The sequence below is a fragment of the Suillus clintonianus genome (assembly GCF_016758775.1).
Source record: "Suillus clintonianus strain FC179 chromosome Unknown DEU56scaffold_162, whole genome shotgun sequence".
Lineage (NCBI taxonomy): Eukaryota > Fungi > Basidiomycota > Agaricomycetes > Boletales > Suillaceae > Suillus > Suillus clintonianus.
The window spans coordinates 20480-41412 of NW_024539386.1; the positions used below are offsets into that span (position 1 = coordinate 20480).

The 20933-nt window shown below is 48.0% G+C and overlaps 9 protein-coding genes across 9 annotated transcripts; 7 read left to right on the forward strand and 2 right to left on the reverse strand.

Moving 5' to 3' along the window:
- Positions 1–6: 6 nt before the first annotated feature.
- On the forward strand, positions 7–1889 carry DEU56DRAFT_174122 (kinase-like domain-containing protein). Its single transcript, XM_041344908.1, has 11 exons — positions 7–244; positions 302–362; positions 418–538; positions 593–640; positions 689–874; positions 928–958; positions 1021–1058; positions 1106–1315; positions 1366–1585; positions 1647–1810; positions 1859–1889. The coding sequence occupies exons 2-10, from the start codon at positions 358–360 to the stop codon at positions 1754–1756; spliced, it is 969 nt and encodes a 322-aa protein (XP_041201704.1). The 5' UTR covers positions 7–244; positions 302–357; the 3' UTR covers positions 1757–1810; positions 1859–1889.
- Positions 1694–3315, forward strand: DEU56DRAFT_174154 (kinase-like domain-containing protein). The gene is made up of 7 exons (XM_041344909.1): positions 1694–1810; positions 1859–2195; positions 2248–2487; positions 2541–2571; positions 2621–2658; positions 2712–2939; positions 2991–3315. Exons 2-7 carry the CDS (start codon positions 1974–1976, stop codon positions 3219–3221), a joined length of 990 nt encoding a protein of 329 aa, XP_041201705.1. The 5' UTR covers positions 1694–1810; positions 1859–1973; the 3' UTR covers positions 3222–3315.
- A 582-nt stretch (positions 3316–3897) lies between these two features.
- Positions 3898–4463, reverse strand: DEU56DRAFT_748476 (uncharacterized protein; the record flags this gene model as incomplete). The annotated part of the gene is made up of 2 exons (XM_041349363.1): positions 3898–3986; positions 4046–4463. 2 exons carry the CDS (start codon positions 4461–4463, stop codon positions 3898–3900), a joined length of 507 nt encoding a protein of 168 aa, XP_041201706.1.
- Positions 4464–5636: 1173 nt separating this feature from the next.
- DEU56DRAFT_840569 (transcription factor Opi1-domain-containing protein) lies at positions 5637–8026 on the forward strand. Its single transcript, XM_041354954.1, has 7 exons — positions 5637–5843; positions 5895–6064; positions 6116–6229; positions 6286–6433; positions 6485–6696; positions 6749–7347; positions 7399–8026. The coding sequence occupies exons 1-7, from the start codon at positions 5708–5710 to the stop codon at positions 7835–7837; spliced, it is 1818 nt and encodes a 605-aa protein (XP_041201707.1). The 5' UTR covers positions 5637–5707; the 3' UTR covers positions 7838–8026.
- A 93-nt stretch (positions 8027–8119) lies between these two features.
- DEU56DRAFT_919315 (uncharacterized protein) lies at positions 8120–8525 on the forward strand (the record flags this gene model as incomplete). Its single annotated transcript, XM_041358252.1, has 2 exons — positions 8120–8444; positions 8506–8525. 2 exons carry the CDS (start codon positions 8120–8122, stop codon positions 8523–8525), a joined length of 345 nt encoding a protein of 114 aa, XP_041201708.1.
- Positions 8526–8737: 212 nt separating this feature from the next.
- Positions 8738–11337, reverse strand: DEU56DRAFT_919316 (P-loop containing nucleoside triphosphate hydrolase protein; the record flags this gene model as incomplete). The annotated part of the gene is made up of 5 exons (XM_041358253.1): positions 8738–9954; positions 10001–10456; positions 10505–10663; positions 10716–11047; positions 11099–11337. 5 exons carry the CDS (start codon positions 11335–11337, stop codon positions 8738–8740), a joined length of 2403 nt encoding a protein of 800 aa, XP_041201709.1.
- Positions 11338–11659: 322 nt separating this feature from the next.
- DEU56DRAFT_895928 (uncharacterized protein) lies at positions 11660–13626 on the forward strand. Its single transcript, XM_041356407.1, has 4 exons — positions 11660–11955; positions 12021–12249; positions 12306–12644; positions 12702–13626. Exons 2-4 carry the CDS (start codon positions 12079–12081, stop codon positions 13530–13532), a joined length of 1341 nt encoding a protein of 446 aa, XP_041201710.1. The 5' UTR covers positions 11660–11955; positions 12021–12078; the 3' UTR covers positions 13533–13626.
- Positions 13627–16862: 3236 nt separating this feature from the next.
- On the forward strand, positions 16863–18312 carry DEU56DRAFT_874197 (uncharacterized protein; the record flags this gene model as incomplete). Its single annotated transcript, XM_041355929.1, has 6 exons — positions 16863–16947; positions 16995–17200; positions 17281–17580; positions 17643–17848; positions 17899–17999; positions 18239–18312. The coding sequence occupies 6 exons, from the start codon at positions 16863–16865 to the stop codon at positions 18310–18312; spliced, it is 972 nt and encodes a 323-aa protein (XP_041201711.1).
- A 1485-nt stretch (positions 18313–19797) lies between these two features.
- DEU56DRAFT_748433 (uncharacterized protein) lies at positions 19798–20668 on the forward strand (the record flags this gene model as incomplete). Its single annotated transcript, XM_041349358.1, has 2 exons — positions 19798–20054; positions 20080–20668. 2 exons carry the CDS (start codon positions 19798–19800, stop codon positions 20666–20668), a joined length of 846 nt encoding a protein of 281 aa, XP_041201712.1.
- Positions 20669–20933: the final 265 nt, after the last annotated feature.

Consider the following 20933-nt stretch of genomic DNA (forward strand, 5'->3'; position numbering starts at 1 on the left):
TGACCCGTCCGTTCGGGCTATCATGATGACAGTTGATCGATGATCATTCACCGTGCCATGACCTATATAACCATGCTACACTTGTACATGCGTTTTGTTACGTCTGTATCTAAACGATAGTTGTTCCCTCCCCCTCCGTACTACTACACACATTGTAGATAGTAGATTCACTCCTCACCTGCCACCGTGCGGTGTGTCTTTGCTATAGTGAATTGGTTTGATTTTGACCTTCCTTGGCCAATAGGTTCGCCTTCAATTGATACTCTCCAGAGTCTCCATTAAATATGAGCTGATCTCATAGCTATAAATCAAGACCGTTGACCGTACCTCAAGTTCTTTTTACGTCTATTCACGATAATGAGGTGAGTAGCCGACTCGAAGCGTATGCAACTTGTTAAGCTTCTTTGTTTTCTGAAGTTTCAACCAACTGCCCAATCTCACCAACCAGATTTCTCGAAAGGATCCATTTCCGCAAGAAGGAGGAGCATTTGGCACCGTGTGGCGATGCGTTTTGCGCACCGAGTCGACGGAAATTGAGGTGCGAGACTTGTCAATGAGTGCATGTAAAACTCGATCCTGATCTTTAAGGCAGGTCGCAGTAAAAACTATACGAACGCAATCTGATAGAAGAAGGGAAAACGTTAGTCTCTGTTTGATGACAGCTTCATTTTTTTTAAATCGACCACAGGTCCGTCAAGAATTGATCATATGGATGCGATTACACCATGAAAACATAGTTCCGCTCCTTGGAGTGACATCGGGATTTGGTCCGGACAATTCGATTTCCATGGTGTCCACTTGGTTCGCACAGGGGACACTTACTTCGTTTCTTGCTCAACACAATACACTTAACCGTGGACGACGTTTGGAGCTTGTAAGTATTCAAGCAGCTGATGACCCGCATGAATACTCATCATTTATCTCAAGCTCCAAGACATTGCAGCTGGCGTGCTTTACTGTATGGATATGCTTGCTCGCGTGCCATTTAACAACCTCATTTGCCGCTTCTCTTTATGATAGTACACACATCCCAGGTGGTGCACGGCGACATTTCAGGCGTAAGTTGAGCTTTTATCACGCGCTGTGTACTTACCATGCAGTACAGAACAACGTGTTAATTAACGGCCAAGGCAAAGCGTGCCTCACTGACTTTGGTCTGTCCACCGTGTCTGGAGGCTTGAAAGATGCCTCATATTTCGGACAAGCTGGACGTCATGGAGCGATACGCTGGGCTGCCCCGGAGCTCATAGTTGGCGCTGGCCAGCATTCTACGTTCAAAAGCGACATATACTCATTTGGCAGTATTATGCTGCAGGTGAGCTTCGATCCACAGGATGAACGGATAAAGTTAATGATTGAGTGAAGGTTCTCTCTGGCGATGTTCCATGGTCAGAAGTAGCGGCCGAGCATATCATCATCCAAAAGCTCACCAAAGGACACGTTCCGAAACGACCATCAAGTGTCTCTCGAATCCATTGGGCTTTCATTCGGATATGCTGGTCATCAAGTTCCCGCGACTTGTCTCATCCACCTTCTCGTCCATCTGCCTCCGAAATTGTCGACTGTCTGAAGAACGCTCAAAATGGCAAGATAGATCGCTTCAGGCAGCTTCTCGTCACTGACAATACAATGGTTCTACATTTTAGTCTGGCACAGATCTGATTCCAACTTGCGCAGTATTGCAGGATCTGTGATTCGCAGGATTTCTGCAAGAGTCACTAGTTCAATTCCGTCGCCCAGCGGAGTCTGGAAGTAATAGTGCTCCCCCTTATGGAGGCGCCAGCAACCAAAATTCCGATGTTCAGAATGTGTTTGTGATTTCGTGTCTGCTGTAAACCAAAGGCTAACAGTCGTTCAGGAATGAATATTCCGTCGTCAGTCGGGATATTGGCACCAGTGGACAGAGCTCGCAGGCTGGTGTTGACACGACCACGCAAGCTAGTGCCGACACGAACTCACAGGCTGGTCCTGACATGAGCTCGCAGTCTGGTCCTGACATGAGCACGTCAGCTAGCGCTAATATGAGCACGCAGGCTGATTCTGACATGAGCATGGGTCTTGTTTTGAAAAACATCCAAGATTTTGTGGGCGATCTAGTCAACCAGATTGAACGGCTTCATGAGTTTCCAGTATCGAGCGGAAAATACGGTGAAATCTGGCAATGCCAGCTCCGCGTGGAATCGGAAAAAGTGCAGGTATGTTACATGGTCTATTGTTGCTGTTTGCTTTAACTTGTCCGATATGCAGGTTGCTGTCAAATCGATGAGACTACCCAACGTATCACAGCCACGTATCCGACAAATGCTACTCAAGGAGTATTATGTCTGGCTCAAGCTTAAACATACCAACATCGTTCGCTTCTATGGCATGACCTCCACTTTCTGTGTCCATCCGGCCATGGTTACCGCGTGGATGCGCAATGGAACTCTAACCGAATATTTAGCCCAACAATACTCATATCTTAAACCGCGGGATAGGTTTTGCCTGGTTCGTGTTTTCATGACGGCTGTCCTAGCCAACCTGATGATGATGTTGCGCAGATCAATGATGTAGCAAGTGGACTTTGTTACCGTCCGTGCTCCCTTTTCTTTGAGTAGCAATTAATCGTTGATTTAAATAGTTCACTCAAACAATATTATACACGGTGATCTAACTGGGGTAAGAGCTGTGGTTGTATCATTGAGGGATGTTTCAGACTGACGTCTCACCAGTCCAGCGTGTTTATTGATGAGAGCGGGAGGGCTTGTTTGGCTGATTATGGCCTTGCGTTCATAAATGAATTTTCGGCTATGAATATGACGGCATCTACAACGGATACCCATCATGGTCCCAACGCGGCAAGATGGACTGCTCCTGAGTTGGTTCTGGAGGATTCGGATTCCTTCGTTCGGCCCACGATGTCAAGCGATATTTATTCATTTGGTTGTATTATGCTTCAAGTGAGTTCATGGTCTACTGTAAAGTATGCGTAGTTTTAACAATACATCGAGATACTGGTGGGGCAGCTGCCCTATTGGTGGGCCAGGTCGAGCACCCAGGTAATCCTGGCAATGGCACATAAAATGCTACCGATACGGGATGACCCCAACGTTCCCAGGCTCCACGAACACCATGTACTATTTCTCAAAAGATGCTGGGGGCCCGATCCTCACTCCCGCCCATCAAGTGCGGATGCCGCTAAATTTGTGGCTGCAGAGCTTCGCAAATTCCACGAGTCATAGTACCGAGAGTGCTCCGTTGAATAGCGGTATGAAGGAGTTCGCTGTGGTGGTGGAACCTTCGGGTCTTTGATTCAGATAATGCTATTATTTTACTTCCAAATATTCTTGGGACCAGTATCACATTCATAGCTTAATCGTGTCATTCATAGCGGTTATACGCCTTTGGCCTGGAGATTATACTCGATTCATGGGTTCTCGTTTCTCGTATCCCGCGACAGTTTTTCCAGACCGCCTTCTCCGCTGTTTACCCACTATGCTACATCATCGAATCATCTGTGTCGACACGCTATGCAAGCCCGGCAGCACAGACTGCTTCAGTCCTCCTACGAACAATGAGCGATTCCTGATGTACTTTTTTAAACATGGGACGGTACCCCACCCTCGGCTCATAGTTACTCAATGCCCAGCATCACGCCATGTATGTCTAGTTAAAGGTGGGATACTGCATACAGGTGACGGACTCTCCTTGACGAATTTTATTGATATGCCCCTTCTACGTCGTGATATAGATAAGAATAAAAACTAGGGTTACAGTGTGGATCGTGACCATCATGATTCGTAAAGAGCAGCATATGGAGCCATAGATACGTATACAAAGAACGGGATGAAACCAACGTTAATCAAGAAATGCCGCTCTACGCTTTGTACATCCAGACATAATGAGGGAGTGACCATCTTAAGGACTCTTATGAATACGCATGTGCTGGTTCAGATTGTCTCGGCGGCTGAACTCCCTTTCGCAACCCCCAATCGGGCACACCCACGCTATGCCAATCAAGAAAAGTCAGTGACTCCAGCATGAAATGAAGAAAAGTCTCCCTCACGTTTATCGTTCGTGTGAATGGACCGGATGTGCCTTTTAAGGTGCTCGCTCCTGACAAAACACTTGCTGCAGCCATCGACGTGGCAGGTATACGTCCTGGTGCCCTTCTTCGACTTGTCTTTGCTGCGCGCATAGACTGGTTCCCCTGAGGAGATTGGGACTTTGCGTCCGCGGGACTTCTTTGTCAGGTTGGGAACGGGGACTGGAAGGGTGATGTCTTGACGTCTACGACGACGAGACGGCGGCGCCGGCAGAGCGTGTAATAGGGGTGAAGCTGGACCGGCTGACCGGCAGACAGCAGAGTCAGATGCGTCAGAGGGGAAATATGAGTCTCCCTCGCTGTCAGCTTCAGAGTCCACTTCAGTTGGATGGTTCCTCTGGCGTTGCCAACGGGGAGCAACGGCGGGAGGAGAGGGCATAGAATGCAAATGGCCCGAGCCGGGCTGGGGCAGCATGGATAATGGAGATAACCCGTTGGAGACGACGATATCTGACATGCGCACGGTGCGAGGTGGTTGCTCCACGAGGATCTGCGGTGAAAGGTGTTCGGCACGGATGAAGCCCAGAGCATCATACGGGCCCTCTTCACCACTACTAAACCACTCGGGTGGAGAGGTACCAAGCTGGTATGCGTGATCCTGTCCATGGGACGATGGGTGGAGTTCGAAGTGGCCAGATGTTGGGGAGCTTGTAGAGCTGCTGCCGACGCTTGGGGTTATAGTATTGAAATCCGAGTGGTATCCAAGTCCATTGGCGTCATAAATGGTGGAATAACGGTCAGGGGCATAAGGAGCAAATGAAGTGTCAGCCATCCATAGGTCGGGGCCGCCGTCAGGATTAGATATATCTTCATGAAACATGCCAGCAAAATCAGTCATGATGGGAGTCGTGCTGCACGAGATATAAAGTGCAGTCAAGGGTATTGGGATCCAGCCAAATAACTGGAAACGAGTATAAGTACTCAGTCTGGAAATCAATTGAGTGGGAGTCCATGTTCGTCGAGGCTACCAGTTTGGTACAATTGAATGGCGGTGGCTGACATAGCCTGGAGTCATTCAGTCACTCACAAGGCCGCTGAGATCCAAATCAATTGAGTGATCTCAGGTTGATCTTAGGTGAGACATTCGGAGGACTTTGGGGTACATATCGAATTTGTAGTACTCTTGTCGAGACTCTTGCAATTGGAATTCTCGGAACTTTAAGATCATTGTCACTTTCCACGGAAACAAATGAGAAACAACCAAGAGACTCACCGAATCATTAGCATCCTTTGAATTTTCAGTACTTATAGTACTGAGGACATCGAATGCAAAATCCCTATAGTAACATGTGAAAATTTTAGTCGCACGTGTTTGATTCAACAGGGATAAACCCCCTCTGAACGAACTTTCTGATCTGCAAGTACCTGCATGGCCACGATATGAGTTCAAACGTTCAACTGCAGTGCCCGTCTCATAAGTGTGGCATGTGTTTTTCAGAAGATGATCTTGGCCATGGGGCAGAGTGTGGCATTGACAAGCCGCGGTAGTATTTGGTCATATGATTAACACGTGAAAGCGTACTCCCCCAATGCGATAATGTTGGGCTGCACGTGCAAAGGGTCTCTTCCCTGGTCTCTTCGCTTTTCCTGAACAATATTCCATCGTCAACATCGCCCTCGACGATGTGCGAGAAGTCTTCACCGCCTTCTTCAACTGTAACAAGACATATGTCATTTCAAGACGAGGATGAGAGTGTACGCATAGCCGTGAGCGCGCTAGGCGATATGAGGAATGGTGCCAGAGCTTCTGGAAGCAATGGTGAGTATACTTCACGTATTCAACGACGATGATCTAGACGGCACACATGAGGCCACACTCCTGCATCAGCATCAAGCGCGCTATGCCATTATTCCCCATCTCCCTCTCTGCCGGCAGATATGACCTCTCCGGACTTTGTGGCCAGAGTGTCAAATTTTCCGCTTTTCAACACTGCTCTGCGGGCGTATGAGCATGGTAAAGCCAGTTCGCGCGTCGTCAAGGTCAGCTTCTTGAAACCTATACGCGTCTATTATTGACCCTGATATGTTTAGTATGGTGCTGAGATGATGGAGTCATCAGTGAAGACCATATCCCGCCCTGTCATTGACAGACTACCGGTTGATGTCAATCAGCTAGATGAGTTTGCCTGCAGGCAACTCGACAAGGTCCGTACAGTCTTTTCTATGCTTGGGATCAGCTTATCTTGAATTTGTTTTCCCAGCTTGGCAAATATCGTCGTCCATCAAGTGCTGACCTTGACCGAATGCAAATCGACGAGGCATCCCGAGAAGGAATCATCGGGGAAGGGCAGACTAGTCTGGATTATTTCAGTTCGCGACAAGCACACGAAGGCACAGACCCACAATCATGTAATTGCACTATGGCATTTCTTTATCGCGTCATCTCATTTGTCGCTATAGCCAGTAGTCCTTCCCCTCATCCTCCGGCTTCAAACGATAACAAGACTCCGGTCCTACAAAATCAAATTGCCGAACCTCCTGACTTTCAAGGTCAACAAGCAGTTGTCCAAAGGAGCCGCTGGCAAGCTGTCCTCCTAGAAGCAGGAGGGATCAGTGCTGCCGTAAGCGAAGAAAGTATGCGGCGTCTCAAATACTGTCTTCAATGGCTCCAGGTTTGTCTTTCGTTTTTCCTTCAGTTCTCATGCGCATGTGATTTCCCATCAGTACGCCACATTGCATATTGATGCACAGATCCTCATTCTCAGAGATTTTATCGAATCCTTGCATCCATCGGACCCTTCATCAGGCACCGATACCCTTATCTCACCCACACATATGCGAACATTAACCGACGTTCGTCGTGATATCGTGCAAACCATCCGTCAAGTGGTCGATATCGTAAGCAAGTATGCCGGCAGCGCTCTCCCGGAGCCTGCGAGGTCACGTGTCAGGGGCTTTATCTTGCATCTACCTCAGCGCTGGGCAAGTGCAAGTGTCAATCCAGTTTCTGGTATGGCAGATGGCGCCCCAGGTGCTAGTTCAGCCGTTGGCGCTGCTGCTGGCAGCGCTGGATCTGGGAGACGTGCACGGACCACTAGACACCACAAGGAACGCAGCGCTGGTGGCCCCGATCGCTCCCAAGCATGTACACCTGTATCCTCTCGTGCATCATCGCCTTTGGCCTCCACACGCGTAGGCTTACGGCCAACAACTAGTGCTGCTACCCAGGCTGCGCAGCGTGTTTTGGCGCTCGCCACAGAAAGTCTGGACATGATGCGTGGGGTTACTGGTGTCGTCAAAGACAGTCTGGACCGTGCTGATGCGTACGTCAAGTTGTTTCGCATATTCGCCATGTAAACTGAAGGATTTTTCAGTTGGGTTGAGCGTTTGCGCGTTGTTGGTTTACAGCGCCAGCAGTCCAATGATGATGATGATGATGCAGAGTCCTTTGATCCTGCCTCCTTCACACAACATCGAAGGCAGAATTCTATTCCAGGTCTTTCATCTACTCCCTCAACACCATTCTCTTCTATACCCTCCACGCCTGCGGCTAATTATTCTGTACCAACAACGCCAGGCGCTTATTCATCTGATGCCCTTGGAATGGGCCTCCGGTTAGGCGAGGCGAGCGCTCGAACGTCATTGAGCGAGCTCCAACTCGATGGAGAGACATACGAAACGGCACGCAGCCACGGTGTGCCAAAAGACTTATGCGAAGGAGAGCCGCAACGACGAAAGCCTGATCGTATATGGGAGAGGCAGAGCCCCGACAATGCGACATCAGGCAAAAATGGAATGGTAGTGGACGATTAGTATGAAGATCAGTATAGCGGTACCACGTCTTGTTTCCTACTCCCCGATCGTTTCTATATCCATGAACTCTATACGGAGTAGCTCGATTATTTAATTACGCGCTTGCCCAAGTGCTGGCTGGATCTCTAATCGTCTTGTATACGTGATATGTATTACTTACTCTAATTTATCACAAACTTCAACACCCAAGTTTCGTGTCCTTACCAGTACGCCTGCAAAATTATGACGCAACATCTACAGGGGTAGTCGCGACAAAGATAGGGGCCACAACTTCACCACCAAATGTCAGCTCAGGAACCTCTTACTCACCCAACTCTCCCCCGCATCAAGCTCGAGCTGAGCGAAGATGCCTTAAAAGCCATCAACGCACACCTCCTCGAGCTCGATGTCGTCAAAAACACTCACCCCGTCCACTTCTCGCCCATGTTCGCAATCTATGCCACCACCGTCCTGCTTGCAGCCATAATAACGGCGTGCCCGGATCTCCTGGATCAGAGATACGCACGCGTGGAAGCGGCGATGCAGGTGTTATGCCAGAACTCGAGGCTGCAGGAGGATCTGAGGGAGGCGATTGAGAAGAAGGATTTTACGAACGTATTGAATATCGGTGTGTTTCTTTGCTTCGTTGTTGGAAAGTCGAGGCTGATTGAAATGTAGAGATGCTGCAGAAACCTACTCGAGCGAATAGTGTGTTTGATTGTTGCTGTGCTTTAATGCCTGCTTATTTTCATATTGTTTTTGAACCAGTGCGTGTACTGAACAGAAGGAGAACGTTATAGGACAACATAAATGCAACAAAGGCAGGATTGGGGAGGATAAGGCTGGTGAAAGGGTAATGGTGCAAAGGCGGATTCCGAGTCAGAGATTCAGGTTGGAATTGTAACATAATGTATGCATCTACTAGTACCTATCGCTCTTTTTGACCCTCTTCATGACCGCCTCAACATACCCATCCATGTCTTTCTCCCAGCGCTTCACAGCACCATTCCTAACGACGTAAAACGTCCTCTCCTCCTTCACATCACTTTCATCATCGTCATCATCGACCTCTCCCTCCATCAGTTGCTTCATGAACCATACGTCATGGCTTACCAGCACCAGCGCTCCTTCGAAGCCCTCCAGCGCCTCCACCAGCCTATCCACAGTGCCCATATCCAAATGATTCGTGATTTCATCAATCACAAGTACATGCGGTGCATCATACAGAATGATCGCAAATGCTATGCGGTTCCGCTGTCCTCCACTGAGGTTTGCGATCTTCCGGAGAACGGTATTCCCGCTCACGCCGACAGTGCCAAAGTGTGCCCGACACTCTTGTTCTGAAAGCCCTGGATGCCGAGAGCGCATCTCTTCGATGGGTGTACGGGTGAGCGTGAGCTGGTCGACTACGTGCTGCGAGAAGTAGCCGATGCGGAGCGAGGGGTGTCGGTAAACTTCCCCTGTTGTCGGATGCGTTACGCCCACCATCATGTTCAGGAGCGTTGTCTTCCCGCACCCATTGGGGCCGAGCAGCGCTATGCGAGCATGGGGACCTACATCCAGGCTGACGTTTGTCAGGACATCTATATTTGAATTGGGATAGCGAAACGACGCATTCTTCACGGTGAACACGGATCCGTGGTACCGCAACGGAGGAGGATCTGGAATTTTGATCGACGCCGTCTTCAAGGCCTTCTCCATCTCGATCTCCGCGCGTGCTGTCGTGTGGTATCCGGCCCAGTAAGACACCTTGAACCGCTTCCCATCCTCCGTCTTCTCCATTCCAAGGCGCTCAAGCTTCTTCTTCCGGCTCGCTACTTGCCCGAGACGCTTGTCATCCCCAGTCGCTCGAGCCTGCTGTACATTGTGCTGGATGCTTGCTACGAGCTTCGCTCGCTTCTTCGCCTGCACATCCAGCAACGCTTGCTTCCGTACGCGCTGCTCCTCACTTGTGCTTTCGTAGTCTGCGAACGATCCCGCATGGTATTTCAACATCTTGTCCCGCAGTATGATAGTCTCCGTTGTCACCGCGTTCAAAAATGCTCGGTCGTGCGACACGATGACAAGTGTGAGCCCCGCTGTTTCGTCGATGAGGTATTCTTGCAGCCAGAGGATTGCCGGAAGGTCAAGGTGGTTTGCTGTGCACATGAATAGGTGGACGTCATATCATGGAAAACGACATACTTGGTTCGTCGAGCAGGAGGATGTCCGGGCCAACAAATAGGGCTTTCGCAAGCGCAATCTGCATCCGCCATCCACCGCTCAAAGTCTGCACCCTAGCCTCGACTTGGGCCTCCTCAAATCCAAGACCTCGTAAGATCTTCCTTGCCTTTGCTTTCCGCGCATCAAAATTGATAAGCGCAAATTTATCAAAGACGTCCGTGATAAGCTCAGTCGCGATATCAGGTGAAACGTAGACCTGCGGGTCCTGAGCTTTCAGAGCAGTGAACTCAGTTTCTATCGCAAGCTGTGCCTGACGGGCGTCATGTCCGCGTGTGCCAGAGCGTTTCTGTGCGAGTTGTTGTGCGAAAATCACGCGGGTCTCCATTCGAGAAATAAGAATGTTGTGGAGCGCAATATTTAACTGGGCGGTGTTTGATGAGGTGGACTGAGGTGCGTCTCCGAGTATTGCGTGTAAGGCTATGAGAATGGAGTTAGGTTTGTGCAGAAAGTGAGGAGATAAATTACCTTCGTATTCGCGCAAAGCCTTCAAGCATGCCTTGTCTGCTTCGAGTACTTCATTCAATACGGTGGTGGACTCGTCGAAAGTCTCAAGTTGCGCAATATGGAGGATATTGAGATTACTTGGCATAGCAAGAATGTTATCCGCCATGCATCTCATCAACACTGCATCATCAACGTATGAGTAGGTTTATGTACTACAAGAGAAGGGGCTGACTCGTCTTTCCGACGCCGTTCTGCCCCACGAGACCGTATCGCACGCCTTCCTTGAGTCGTAGATGCGCATCGACGAGAAGATCGAGGTTGTTGACGCTGATATTGACGGTCTGCATGTCGATGTCTTTGGACGATGTCTCGAGGGTCTCACGGTGGAACCGACTCTGCTGGGCAGTTGCTGTGATCTTGGGCTCTGCTTCTGTGGGCGGCGTTGGGGAGGCGGTGGTAGCGGCCTTCTTTTGCGCGCGTTTCATGCGGCGGGCCTCGATAGACGACATAGGTTTCGGAGCATTTTCCGTGGGTGTACTAGACGCTGACGCTGACGTCAAAGTCCTTCATCGATAGCGTCAGACTCATAAGCGAGAGTGAAAGCTGAACGCAAACCCTGAAGATGTCTTCACGTTTCCCTTGCCAAGAGTCGCATAAAACTGATTGATCTTCTCCGGGTCTACATCAGCCTCCTCGAGAAACATCTCCGTGGCGTCTCGTACGTCCCTGGCTTTATCGGACATGGACATGACAGCGAGCATGGATGTAAGGTAATTGAGTGCGCTGGGCTCTAGGGATATCCGAAAGTCGTCTAGATGGGCTTGGAATTGGGTTGCTAGTGAATTTGAGGCCATGTTGCTTGACTAGTCACTGGCGGTTCTGTTCTTGATGGGGCCATGTTGTGCTACATAGGTATTAAAAACCTTGATGACGACTCACATGTAGTTGTTCTTTCGGTACCGTCCTGCAATGCATGTGGCGTGGCAACTTGGACTCGACGAACAGGAACTCCGCACAACTTGTCTCCTGGCGAGTCAGACCTTGACTCAGAAGAAGGAAGACAGTGACACAGGACAGTTCTAGTGTCGTAAATCCGTTCATGTGACTATGTAGTAAAGTTGAGCATGTCGGATCACTGGAGTTCGCGTTACTAATGGTGTATTCGTCAGGAGATATAAATGTCCAAGCTTCATCGCGCGAAACGGACGAAAATCTTAACTTTACCAGGACCATATGCATGCCGTATGGGATAACTTGTATGACATTGCACCTCCGGCAGCACTATTGCATGGTAAACGGACCCAAGGCTTGGCACATATGCCCAGGCCCTGTCCAAGTCGCCAACTTGAAGTCCGAAGGATCGGACAACTTCAGTCACTCAGATTGCTCATTGTCTACATATTCTGCCACAGTCCGACGCAGTCCGTGCGGGATACTATCTTACAATGCATGACTGTTCGGCAGCCGACCAGGTGCGCGAAAACCATCCTTCATAACGAGTCATTATAACCTGCTTATCGGTGGCCTTAAATACCAGATGAACGAGCAATCTGAAGCTAACTCACCGTCTCTGTCACTTGATCATTCCTACTACAATGTCCCTCCCTAAGAACACTACCGTACTTATTGTCGGCGCAGGCCCCGCAGGCCTCACAGCTGCTCTTTCTCTTGTCCACCACGGGTGTCATGACTTCGTTATCGTGGATGCCATAGTCGAAGGACAAAATTCATCTCGGGCTATTACTATACACTCTGCAACCGTCGAGGTAAGCTGCCATCTGAGCGTTCACAGGAAGGCCCACTGATGTTGTTATGATCGTAGGCTTTAGCCAGCATCGATGCAGTGGATGGCTTACTGTCTCGAGCCATCAAGGGCAAGAGCATCAGAATCACATCCCGTAGTTCACAGATCTTTGAGGCCAAATTCGACCCTCTGAAGAAACATTCCGTCCACCCATACGCGCTCTTCGCCCCTCAGAATGTGACAGAGCTTGTACTCGGGCAGAAGTTGCAGAGCCTTGGGGTTCAGGTGCAGCGTCCGCACAGGGTAGTTGGAATGAAACAGAACGACAAGGACCCTCGCATCACCGACGTCTCGTTTGAGGACGGTCAAGTCGTTAAAGCTAGATATATCATCGGCGCAGATGGCGCCCGCTCAATTGTGAGACCTCAGTATTCGATAACTTAATTTTGTGGAATGTCTGACGCTCATCTTCAGATTCGTACCATCGCCGGCATAGGGTTCTCTGACCCAGAAGGCCCAGACCTAGTCGATAACGTACTGGCTCAAATGGTCGCTGCAGATGTTACTTTCGAGCCTGAGCCTGTCGGTCCATTATTCTCAGAGGGCCACCTCAATGGCACAGTTTCCTCAGGCAGTTTCTTCCTGCTTACACCGTTCGGCAACCACTTCAATGCCGAGCTCACGCGAGATGGAAAGCCCATTACGAAATCTATTTTCCGTGTAGGTTGCGCCATTCCAGTGAAGAACGGAGAGCCACCCCGTGCTCCGCCGAAGGAGTACCTCCAGGACTTGATCAACACATACGGTCCATCGTCCATAACATCAGATCCATCCCTTAACCCAACACCTGTCAAGATCGACCAGGTGGTCTGGTCAACACGTTTCAGAACCCATTCAGCCATTGCCGACCGCACCTTCACGCGTTTTGGCGCTGCTATTCTCCTAGTCGGCGACGCAGCCCATATACATTCACCTGCTGGCGGCCAGGGCATGAACCTGGCCATCAGGGACGCGATCTTCCTTGCAGATGCTGTCACAAAGCACATCCAAGCGTCTGCAGAGAATCCCGATGTAGATGATACCATTTTGCAGGAATTTGCGGACACGCGTCATGCGCGAGCGATGGAGATCATCGGTTTCAGCAAGACACTTTTGAAACTCGCAAGTCTTACATACGAAGCATATGCTTGGTGGATGCCGTTCAGTGGGGCTTTTATCCGTGATTTGATGCTAAGAATGTTGGGCAGATTTGATTTCGTGCAGTCGAGGGTTGCGTGGGGTCTGAGTGGGCTTGGAAGACGGTAATCGCATAGTTTTTGGATGGTTTGGTCACTGCATTTTGTGTAAATTTTGTAATAATACGCAAGACGTTCCGGGGTGCTGGCGCACCAAGTCCCCGACTCCAATTCCCCACCCTTTCAGCAGCATGTTATTCACGTCAATATTTGCGCCAGGCGCCAGGGTAAAATTTGGCTGCAAAGACATATATGAGACTCACGAGAGCGAACAAAACACAATTAACACTCGAGATACATTCCAGAAAATTACAGTGTGTACATGTAAACGACATGCCTTCATGTCATAATTGCCAGTTCATGACGAGTGCGGGGCAAGTACATGCTCGCTAAACCGCTCTTTTGAAACGGCAAGGTGAAACATTAATAATAGCAACGAGTCCACGACAGCTATCGATTACTGAGAGAGAGGAGTGACTCGGAAGAGCACAAACATTCGGCTTCCAAGGAGATTCAAAGTTGTGCTACAGATATTTCTCGCGGAGATACATCAGGAAATCATCGAGTTCCTTAATTTACTTAAAAAAATTACCAAGGTGGCTAAGGAAAATAAGTAGAATTAAGTAGGTGGCTAAGGAGAATAAGTTGGTTTTTTTGTTTTATTTCGACAAAAGTAGAATTAATTACAGTGTGTTGCAAATGACTTTAGAATCGCGTTTTCAAAATTGTGTTTGTTCCTTTGTTTTGACGTGTGACTTGTGTCACGCTTGGTCAATCATTCCGGTTTTCACGCCACTGCCAGCCAGGCTAGATTATCTGATGATCAACTAGAGTTTGCACATTTTAAAACATCTGTAGCTCTACAACACATCCACATAAAAATATAATTTCTTGACGGATAAATAGTCTGATATTGAAAGTACAAGACCCGCTGGTTTTTTCTTTCAAAATTGACGTGTTGAGTCCAGCGGAGAGTTACCGCGCAGAAAAGTGTGATTTTCCCTAACTTGAAGTATGTAGATTCAGACTAGAGCCGATGCGCGAACTTTTGTGATGCGCGAACGGATTAAAATATTTAGTGTTTAGCATCTCTGATCACTCCTGAATTCAATTCAGAATGCACCAGAATATGAACAATGGAAGACTGTTGGAATTTTCTTAGAAAACTAGCTCAATGTCTTGCAAAATCATGTGAGTATGGCCAGAGTTACACGAACTCGTTGCGGACAAGGCCATATATTATAATTATTTAGTATTGACAGTATTGACAGAGGGAGTGCCTTTAAGTTCAGATTGAAGATACGAGTGTCAGAGTGCAATTGATACACCCTGAGGTGGAGGAGACAATATTTTTGTGTCGTTGATGTGACAGAAAGTCCCGCATTTGGCTATTACGAACTATTTTACAAACACCGAGCTCGCAAAAAAATTCTCGTGCATTCTAAAGTCATTTGCAACACACTGTAGGTGCAAGTTGGCTAAGGAAAATTGAGGAAACATTAGTCATATTACTTGCGTGCCTGAACTTTCTTGAACACACCACTTCGTAGTATTTTGCTTATAACTCATTAGGATCTCAACTAAAAAATGTCATGAGACTATGGAAGGACTACCCTTGACAAGGGCTATAACTTTGATTTTCTTCGAAAAAATTCATAAGGTCCACCATGTCACTCCTTATTAAAATCCTAATGGTAGACCTATTGTATTAGACGATAAAGTGTTGTATTTTATTCTAAGTCCCACAGATATGGTATATATATTGGCTGCTGCCTTCACATATACAAGGTCATTTAGTCTAGTGGTAAGTGATGCTCGAAATTGTGGGAACTGATCAGCTGATCTCAACTGGTGAGTGCATGGTTGAGAGTTCAAACTGAGTCAGTGGCAGAAAATAAAGTGGTGCAATTAAGTAATCATTTTACTCGATCTCCTCACAGTTTCCGATTGCCTTATTCTCCTTAAACCGCCTTAAAATAAGGAGGTTTTGAGGAAAGCTCCTTGGTTTAAGGTGATGGATCTCCTTAGAATTATTTATTCTAAGGAGGTTTTAAGTGTGAATTAAGGTAAATAAGGACAAATAAGAAGCATATAAGGGATAAAAAGGAACTCGATGATTTCCTGATGTATAATACATTTTGTAAGATGGGAATCCGTTTGCGTTTAACAGAGCCCTCCCCCACTAATGTGGGAGTCGGGGAAGATAGGATACTGTAGAGATACGCACTTAGCTTCGTCACAGCATCACACATCCAACAAATCGCACCTGACCTTCCCAATAAGTAAGCCTTACTATGCTGAGCGATTATGTGTATGGCCCAGTATTATTAGGCTTAGTTATCATAATCCTCAACACCAGCATTAAATCATGTCCTAAATCCTCCTATACTATTAGGTGTTCTACAGCGGGAGGCTCGGCAACGCCCTTTAACCGTTCAGCACTGTATCCCGCCTGAAATCACTCTCCCACGCCCACTGAGCTTTCGGCAAAGGTACATATTCCCCCCTGGTGGGATTCTCACACCTCCTGGTCTTGCTCATCATCATTGCCAGCGCCATCTGGTCCTCCTGAGCCCCTCTTACCAACTTGTTGACACCATCGCAAACCTCTGGGCACCCTCTTGGGCCTCTAGACTCCATCCTTGGCCTCTAGAGTCGCTACCCTCCTGCTGTGGCCCACCTGCCCACCTCCATCTTGCCCTCCCGCCCTCAGGCTCCCGACCTCACCATCTAAGCCATCTAGATGCCCTCGAACGTCTAGACATCTCCCTTAGCCTTTAGAAGTTGCGGCCCTACTGCCATCCTACCGTCCTTCCCTCCTCAGCATCTGTGGCATATCTCTATCCTTTACATCCTAGCTGCCACAGCCAAATGTCGCATGGATCATACAAGAAAATCGCAGGGCTATCAAAGGCGACGATCACACACGGATTCCGGCATTCTATTTGAACTTCTGAGGTACTCACAGCGGCAAAACAAGAGCAGCGAAGGCAGGCAAAAAATGCTTAGTGCCAAACACATGTCCAGGGTGCGAGGCCCATGTTTAATTCTTACAGTCTGCTGACTTTTTTCTTTTGTAGAAATGTCCAGCGAAGATCGGGATCTCGTTGAGAGTATGTTGGCTGATACTATCATTGGCATAGATTATATACCTTACACTGTGCCGCCTGGTGAGGAAGGAGTTGACTTCAGCCATGAAGGCAGATCTTTCGGGATGGTATGCATGTATCTTTGTTTTCCTACTAATTCATACTGAAGTAATGCTGGCGGTGATAGCCGTTATGTGGATCCACACACTTGTACCGACCATATAGAAGTTCAAAATGAACATTGGGGTGTTCAGATTGAATGGCTGGTCAGCGTGTATCTCGACTATCGCAGCCAAGATGGTGGCAACGGCATGCCAATCTTTCTGCCTTCAATTGAACCCATTCTCGATGGCGACTGCTTATCTCTCAAGAATATTCAACTAGTCGACATTTTTAGTGAGGTTCAGGGCACGTTGACCAGCTTCATTGTTAACAATGTCCAGGTCGAAAGCATGCATCATTGCAACCTTGTCCATCTCACTGGTATCCGAATGAAATACTCATTTACCATGGGTACCTAGGGTGCTCTCCGTTGTTTCCCACTGTTGCTATCTCTATCTGCACACTCGCTGCATTTCGGCAGGCTCACCAAACATGTCCCCGATTTAGCATTCAGGCGCAATGCAAAGCTTTATGCCACCTCCATCATGTAAGCTCTCACACATGACATCATCATTTACTCATTCTGAACTCTTCTAGATTCCATATTGATCATACCTCAATACGCAGTTTTCGGACACCTATGACATATATCTCGAAATCTTACATCACGTCAACATCCTCATCAACAAAGCCCTTAACCGCAACACACCCAACTGGCGGCTTTTGAACTCCTGCCTGTGCTGCTTCTACAAGCTGCAGGACGAAGAAAGTCTGGCTCTGGAGTGGCTAGTCACTATGGACGGTAACAATAGCCTGAAGCGATGGACGTCATCAGCCACTGGCGGCACCACTACCCGAACTGATTCACACAGGTTTTGCTCTGACTACTGGCTTGACTGCCCGACGGTTGATAAATTCAAGGATGAAGTGCAAGGATACACCATAAGTCTTCTCGTTGCTACTCTATACAACACTGAACTCAACCTTAGAACCCGACTGAGGGTGCTGACAACTGGCAAGATGTTGAGCAGACAGAAACAGCACCCTCATTCACTTGTGTTGACCAGTGGCAAAATGCTGGTCCAGAACAACGCAAAAGGATGTTTTCGGTGTTCGACGAATCAGGGATATTTATTGCCGCTTGTCGACACCGGTTGATCCTTCTCACGTGTGATATGGTTAAGAGCGGTGAACTGTAAGTAATTTTAATTCTCTATCTAATTTGTATTTGCTGATCATTATTAGTGCAAAATATCCATTGGCGATTGTTGATCAACTGCTAACTGTTTATGGCAGAAATGGAGGTTTTGCATACGACATCGGTTGCGCATTTGCAAAGACGCTCGGTGTACCAAACATTCTTTCTCTGGCCTCACAATTGATGATTTACTTACTTTATGTTGGTACTCTTACTGCTGACATAATCCAATGAAGTTTTGACCTAGTACCAGTATCAGTCTGAAAGTCCCCTGTCCTTTTGTCTTGTTTCCTGTCTGTTTCTCTCTCCTTGAGCACTGAGCCTAGAGCAGAGACCCTTTAGGGTCGAACTAGCATAGGCCAGCAAGACCCAACATATTCTCTACAGCCTGTGGAGAAGTTGTCTGCACATTGGGAACAGTACTTTGGGACCGCGCGCTTCTGACCTCAACTTTCGGATGATGGTAGGGGCGTTTCACGGCCATGCACATAATCGAGGATGCCAGATAGACTGGCATCCAATGTATATCGAAGGCACTGGACACACAGAGGGCGAAGGATGTGAACACATCTTTTCTTCATCCAATGACCTCGCACGAAGTACTCGGCACTCGACAACCTTTCACTGACATCAAATGATCGAGCAGCATTTTACATTTTGGGACAAGGATAAGTATGCAGCCTTAAGTAAGTTTTTTTAAATATCTACTTTTGACCAAACACATTGCCCCTGCCCAGGTGTTTTTTTGCGGAACCATTATCGGGAGGCGAGGACCAATATCCAAACACTTACAGGAGAACTCTCAGCCATTCGGGAAACCATCAAATTTACTGATGCCGATGTGGGAGAAATCGTAGAAGTCCGCTATAGTGATAGCGTACCGATCCTGCTGGGTGTGAGAATAGTAGTCGACCCAAGGGGATAGCTCTGAGAGCAGTTCCTCAAGTATGAGCGAGGGGAACAGTGAGTAGGGAAGTGATGCGCTGGAGACGGAACAGCTGCTTGCGGGAGAATGCGTAGAGGTGCGAGGATGTGCAGGGATGCGGAGTATGTGGATGCGAAGTCTAGGGAGTACCAGGTATGCGAGACGGGGAAGGTACCAGGTATCAGGACAGGAAAACAGGTAAAACGGGTAAGGTACCAGGTATATGCAGGACGCGACGGGACTGTCTTGCAAGTGAACTCAACTGGATCTAGCAATAGCCAACTGTCGATGATGATGCGAGCGTTTGCGCGAGATGAGAAGGCAAACAGATGATTGCTCAAGCAAGGAAAGACAAGGTAAGACTAAGCTAGTGACTCCGCAACACACAACCAGAGAGGGAATGTAGGAAAAGTACTGGATACGAGTCCGCAACGTAGTATATATCATAGTCCGTAAGAAACCGGAACTGTATAAGCGAGCGCATATGTACGCGAAGTCGGAGGGGATAATATGTAAGTAGCGCTATGCGACCTCATGCATGGGAACGGTATGCGCATAGTTCTGCGAATGATCAGTATCCAGTAATAAGAGATAAGAACGCACCAGTGGGAACTGACAGATACGGACAGGATATGGACGGACGGTACGTTGCGATGCGATGCGTGGATTCCGCAACCTCGTGTGATGGTCCGCAACGGCCTGTGGAAGGTAGGCATGACTTCGTCCAGTAAGGGGGAATGGTGCCATACGGGGCTGCAGCCTGGGCGTCTCCTACACCGACTTTATCCATTTTCACGTGCCAGAGCATGAATATCTTGAAGGGCTGAAACAGGCACCGGTCAAGGATCATCTCAGTATTCAATACATCAATGTTCTCGACAAGCTTGCTGAGCGCCAGTGTGTTTTGTTTTTTTTTACGCTAGCTACATTATTCATCATTTGATCGAGGCGGGAATGGAATCAAGCCCGAAAAGCAGCCTATCACTCACTTGTCGAAATTCACGTTGGAAACCTTAGTAATATGCACCTGGCTCTCAACCAAGCTCGGGTCCATGTCAATACGGCATACTCAAAACTCCAGAACACAGAGGAGTTAGCTGGTCATTTGGAGGTTCAGCTTGGCATCGACAAACAGTGGGAAATTGGAAGCGAACATTATGTTCGGTTTCGAGAAGAAGGGTTGCTTCTGAAGTATCATTCAGCGCTTGATGAACTCAAGCGCCTTGTCATCATGCATTTATTTGAACTGGCCAAGCTTTCGCTTTCAGGAACAGGTAAGTCAGTTGTCATTGATGTATTTTAGGATTGATTGCAGCGCCATGTGTTTTAGGTTACAAGCTACGTCAACAGATTATGAAGGCCCTTCAATGACATTCAGACACTTCCCACCTAGGCCAAAACTAGCATGGAAGGATATTGTCAAATACAACTTTCTTGGTGAATTTGACTTATTGCGTCACTCACATACTGACATTCGAGACACTGACTGGACCGCACCTGCTCACCATGAAGCCACAGTGAAATACTTCAAGCTCCAACGGGCTCGTGAAGAAATACAGTGTCTGGATATAGAAGTCCGTCATCTATGCACGGCAATACACGACGAGAAAATCAAGACCAACACAACCAAAGAACAACTCCTTGTTGCGAATCCTCCACTTGCTGTGGAGTTGAGAAGGCGGTGGCAGGCACGCGCCGCCATCAACACTATCCATCTGTACCAGTTGAATCAACTTGAGTCGCAGCTTGGATTTTCGGGCAGACGTGGTGTTGGTGTCCAACTTGCAGGTCTGTTACTGTCGCTGAACGACCAGCCGGAGGTAATAGTTTCATCTCCAAATGCTGGTATGTGCGGACTTTGTTGCTCTACCTCACTAATTGATAATTTGTAGGCAGTTCCACGACTGGTATTGACACAGAGGGCTCCGAGGAGAGACTTCACTTTGACATTCTCTCTCTTGAAGAGAATGGTGGAGATGTTCTTGAGGATGAGGATCACGCACAAGTCACAGACGATTTTGCCAGCTATCTACTCTCAGTCACAGACTAGTATTTATTTACGGTGCTCATACTCATGTTGAATAATGATCATTTGTTTATTGAACTAATCTACGAGGAGGTCCAGTAAGAATTAGATATAGAGATCAGAGGTGAGCA

Coding starts and splice junctions, on each gene's coding strand:
- DEU56DRAFT_840569 (XM_041354954.1), top strand. CDS start 5,708: ATGTGCGAGAAGTCTTCACCGCCTTCTTCAACTGTAACAAGACATATG. Junction 5,844..5,894: donor CAGAGCTTCTGGAAGCAATG/GTGAGTATACTT, acceptor GGCACACATGAG/GCCACACTCCTGCATCAGCA. Junction 6,230..6,285: donor CCTGCAGGCAACTCGACAAG/GTCCGTACAGTC, acceptor TTGTTTTCCCAG/CTTGGCAAATATCGTCGTCC.
- DEU56DRAFT_174154 (XM_041344909.1), top strand. CDS start 1,974: ATGAGCTCGCAGTCTGGTCCTGACATGAGCACGTCAGCTAGCGCTAAT. Junction 2,659..2,711: donor TACACGGTGATCTAACTGGG/GTAAGAGCTGTG, acceptor ACGTCTCACCAG/TCCAGCGTGTTTATTGATGA. Junction 2,940..2,990: donor TTGGTTGTATTATGCTTCAA/GTGAGTTCATGG, acceptor CAATACATCGAG/ATACTGGTGGGGCAGCTGCC.
- DEU56DRAFT_895928 (XM_041356407.1), top strand. CDS start 12,079: ATGTCCCTCCCTAAGAACACTACCGTACTTATTGTCGGCGCAGGCCCC. Junction 12,250..12,305: donor TACACTCTGCAACCGTCGAG/GTAAGCTGCCAT, acceptor TTATGATCGTAG/GCTTTAGCCAGCATCGATGC. Junction 12,645..12,701: donor CAGATGGCGCCCGCTCAATT/GTGAGACCTCAG, acceptor GCTCATCTTCAG/ATTCGTACCATCGCCGGCAT.
- DEU56DRAFT_174122 (XM_041344908.1), top strand. Junction 539..592: donor CCGAGTCGACGGAAATTGAG/GTGCGAGACTTG, acceptor TCTTTAAGGCAG/GTCGCAGTAAAAACTATACG. Junction 1,586..1,646: donor TCTGAAGAACGCTCAAAATG/GCAAGATAGATC, acceptor TCTACATTTTAG/TCTGGCACAGATCTGATTCC.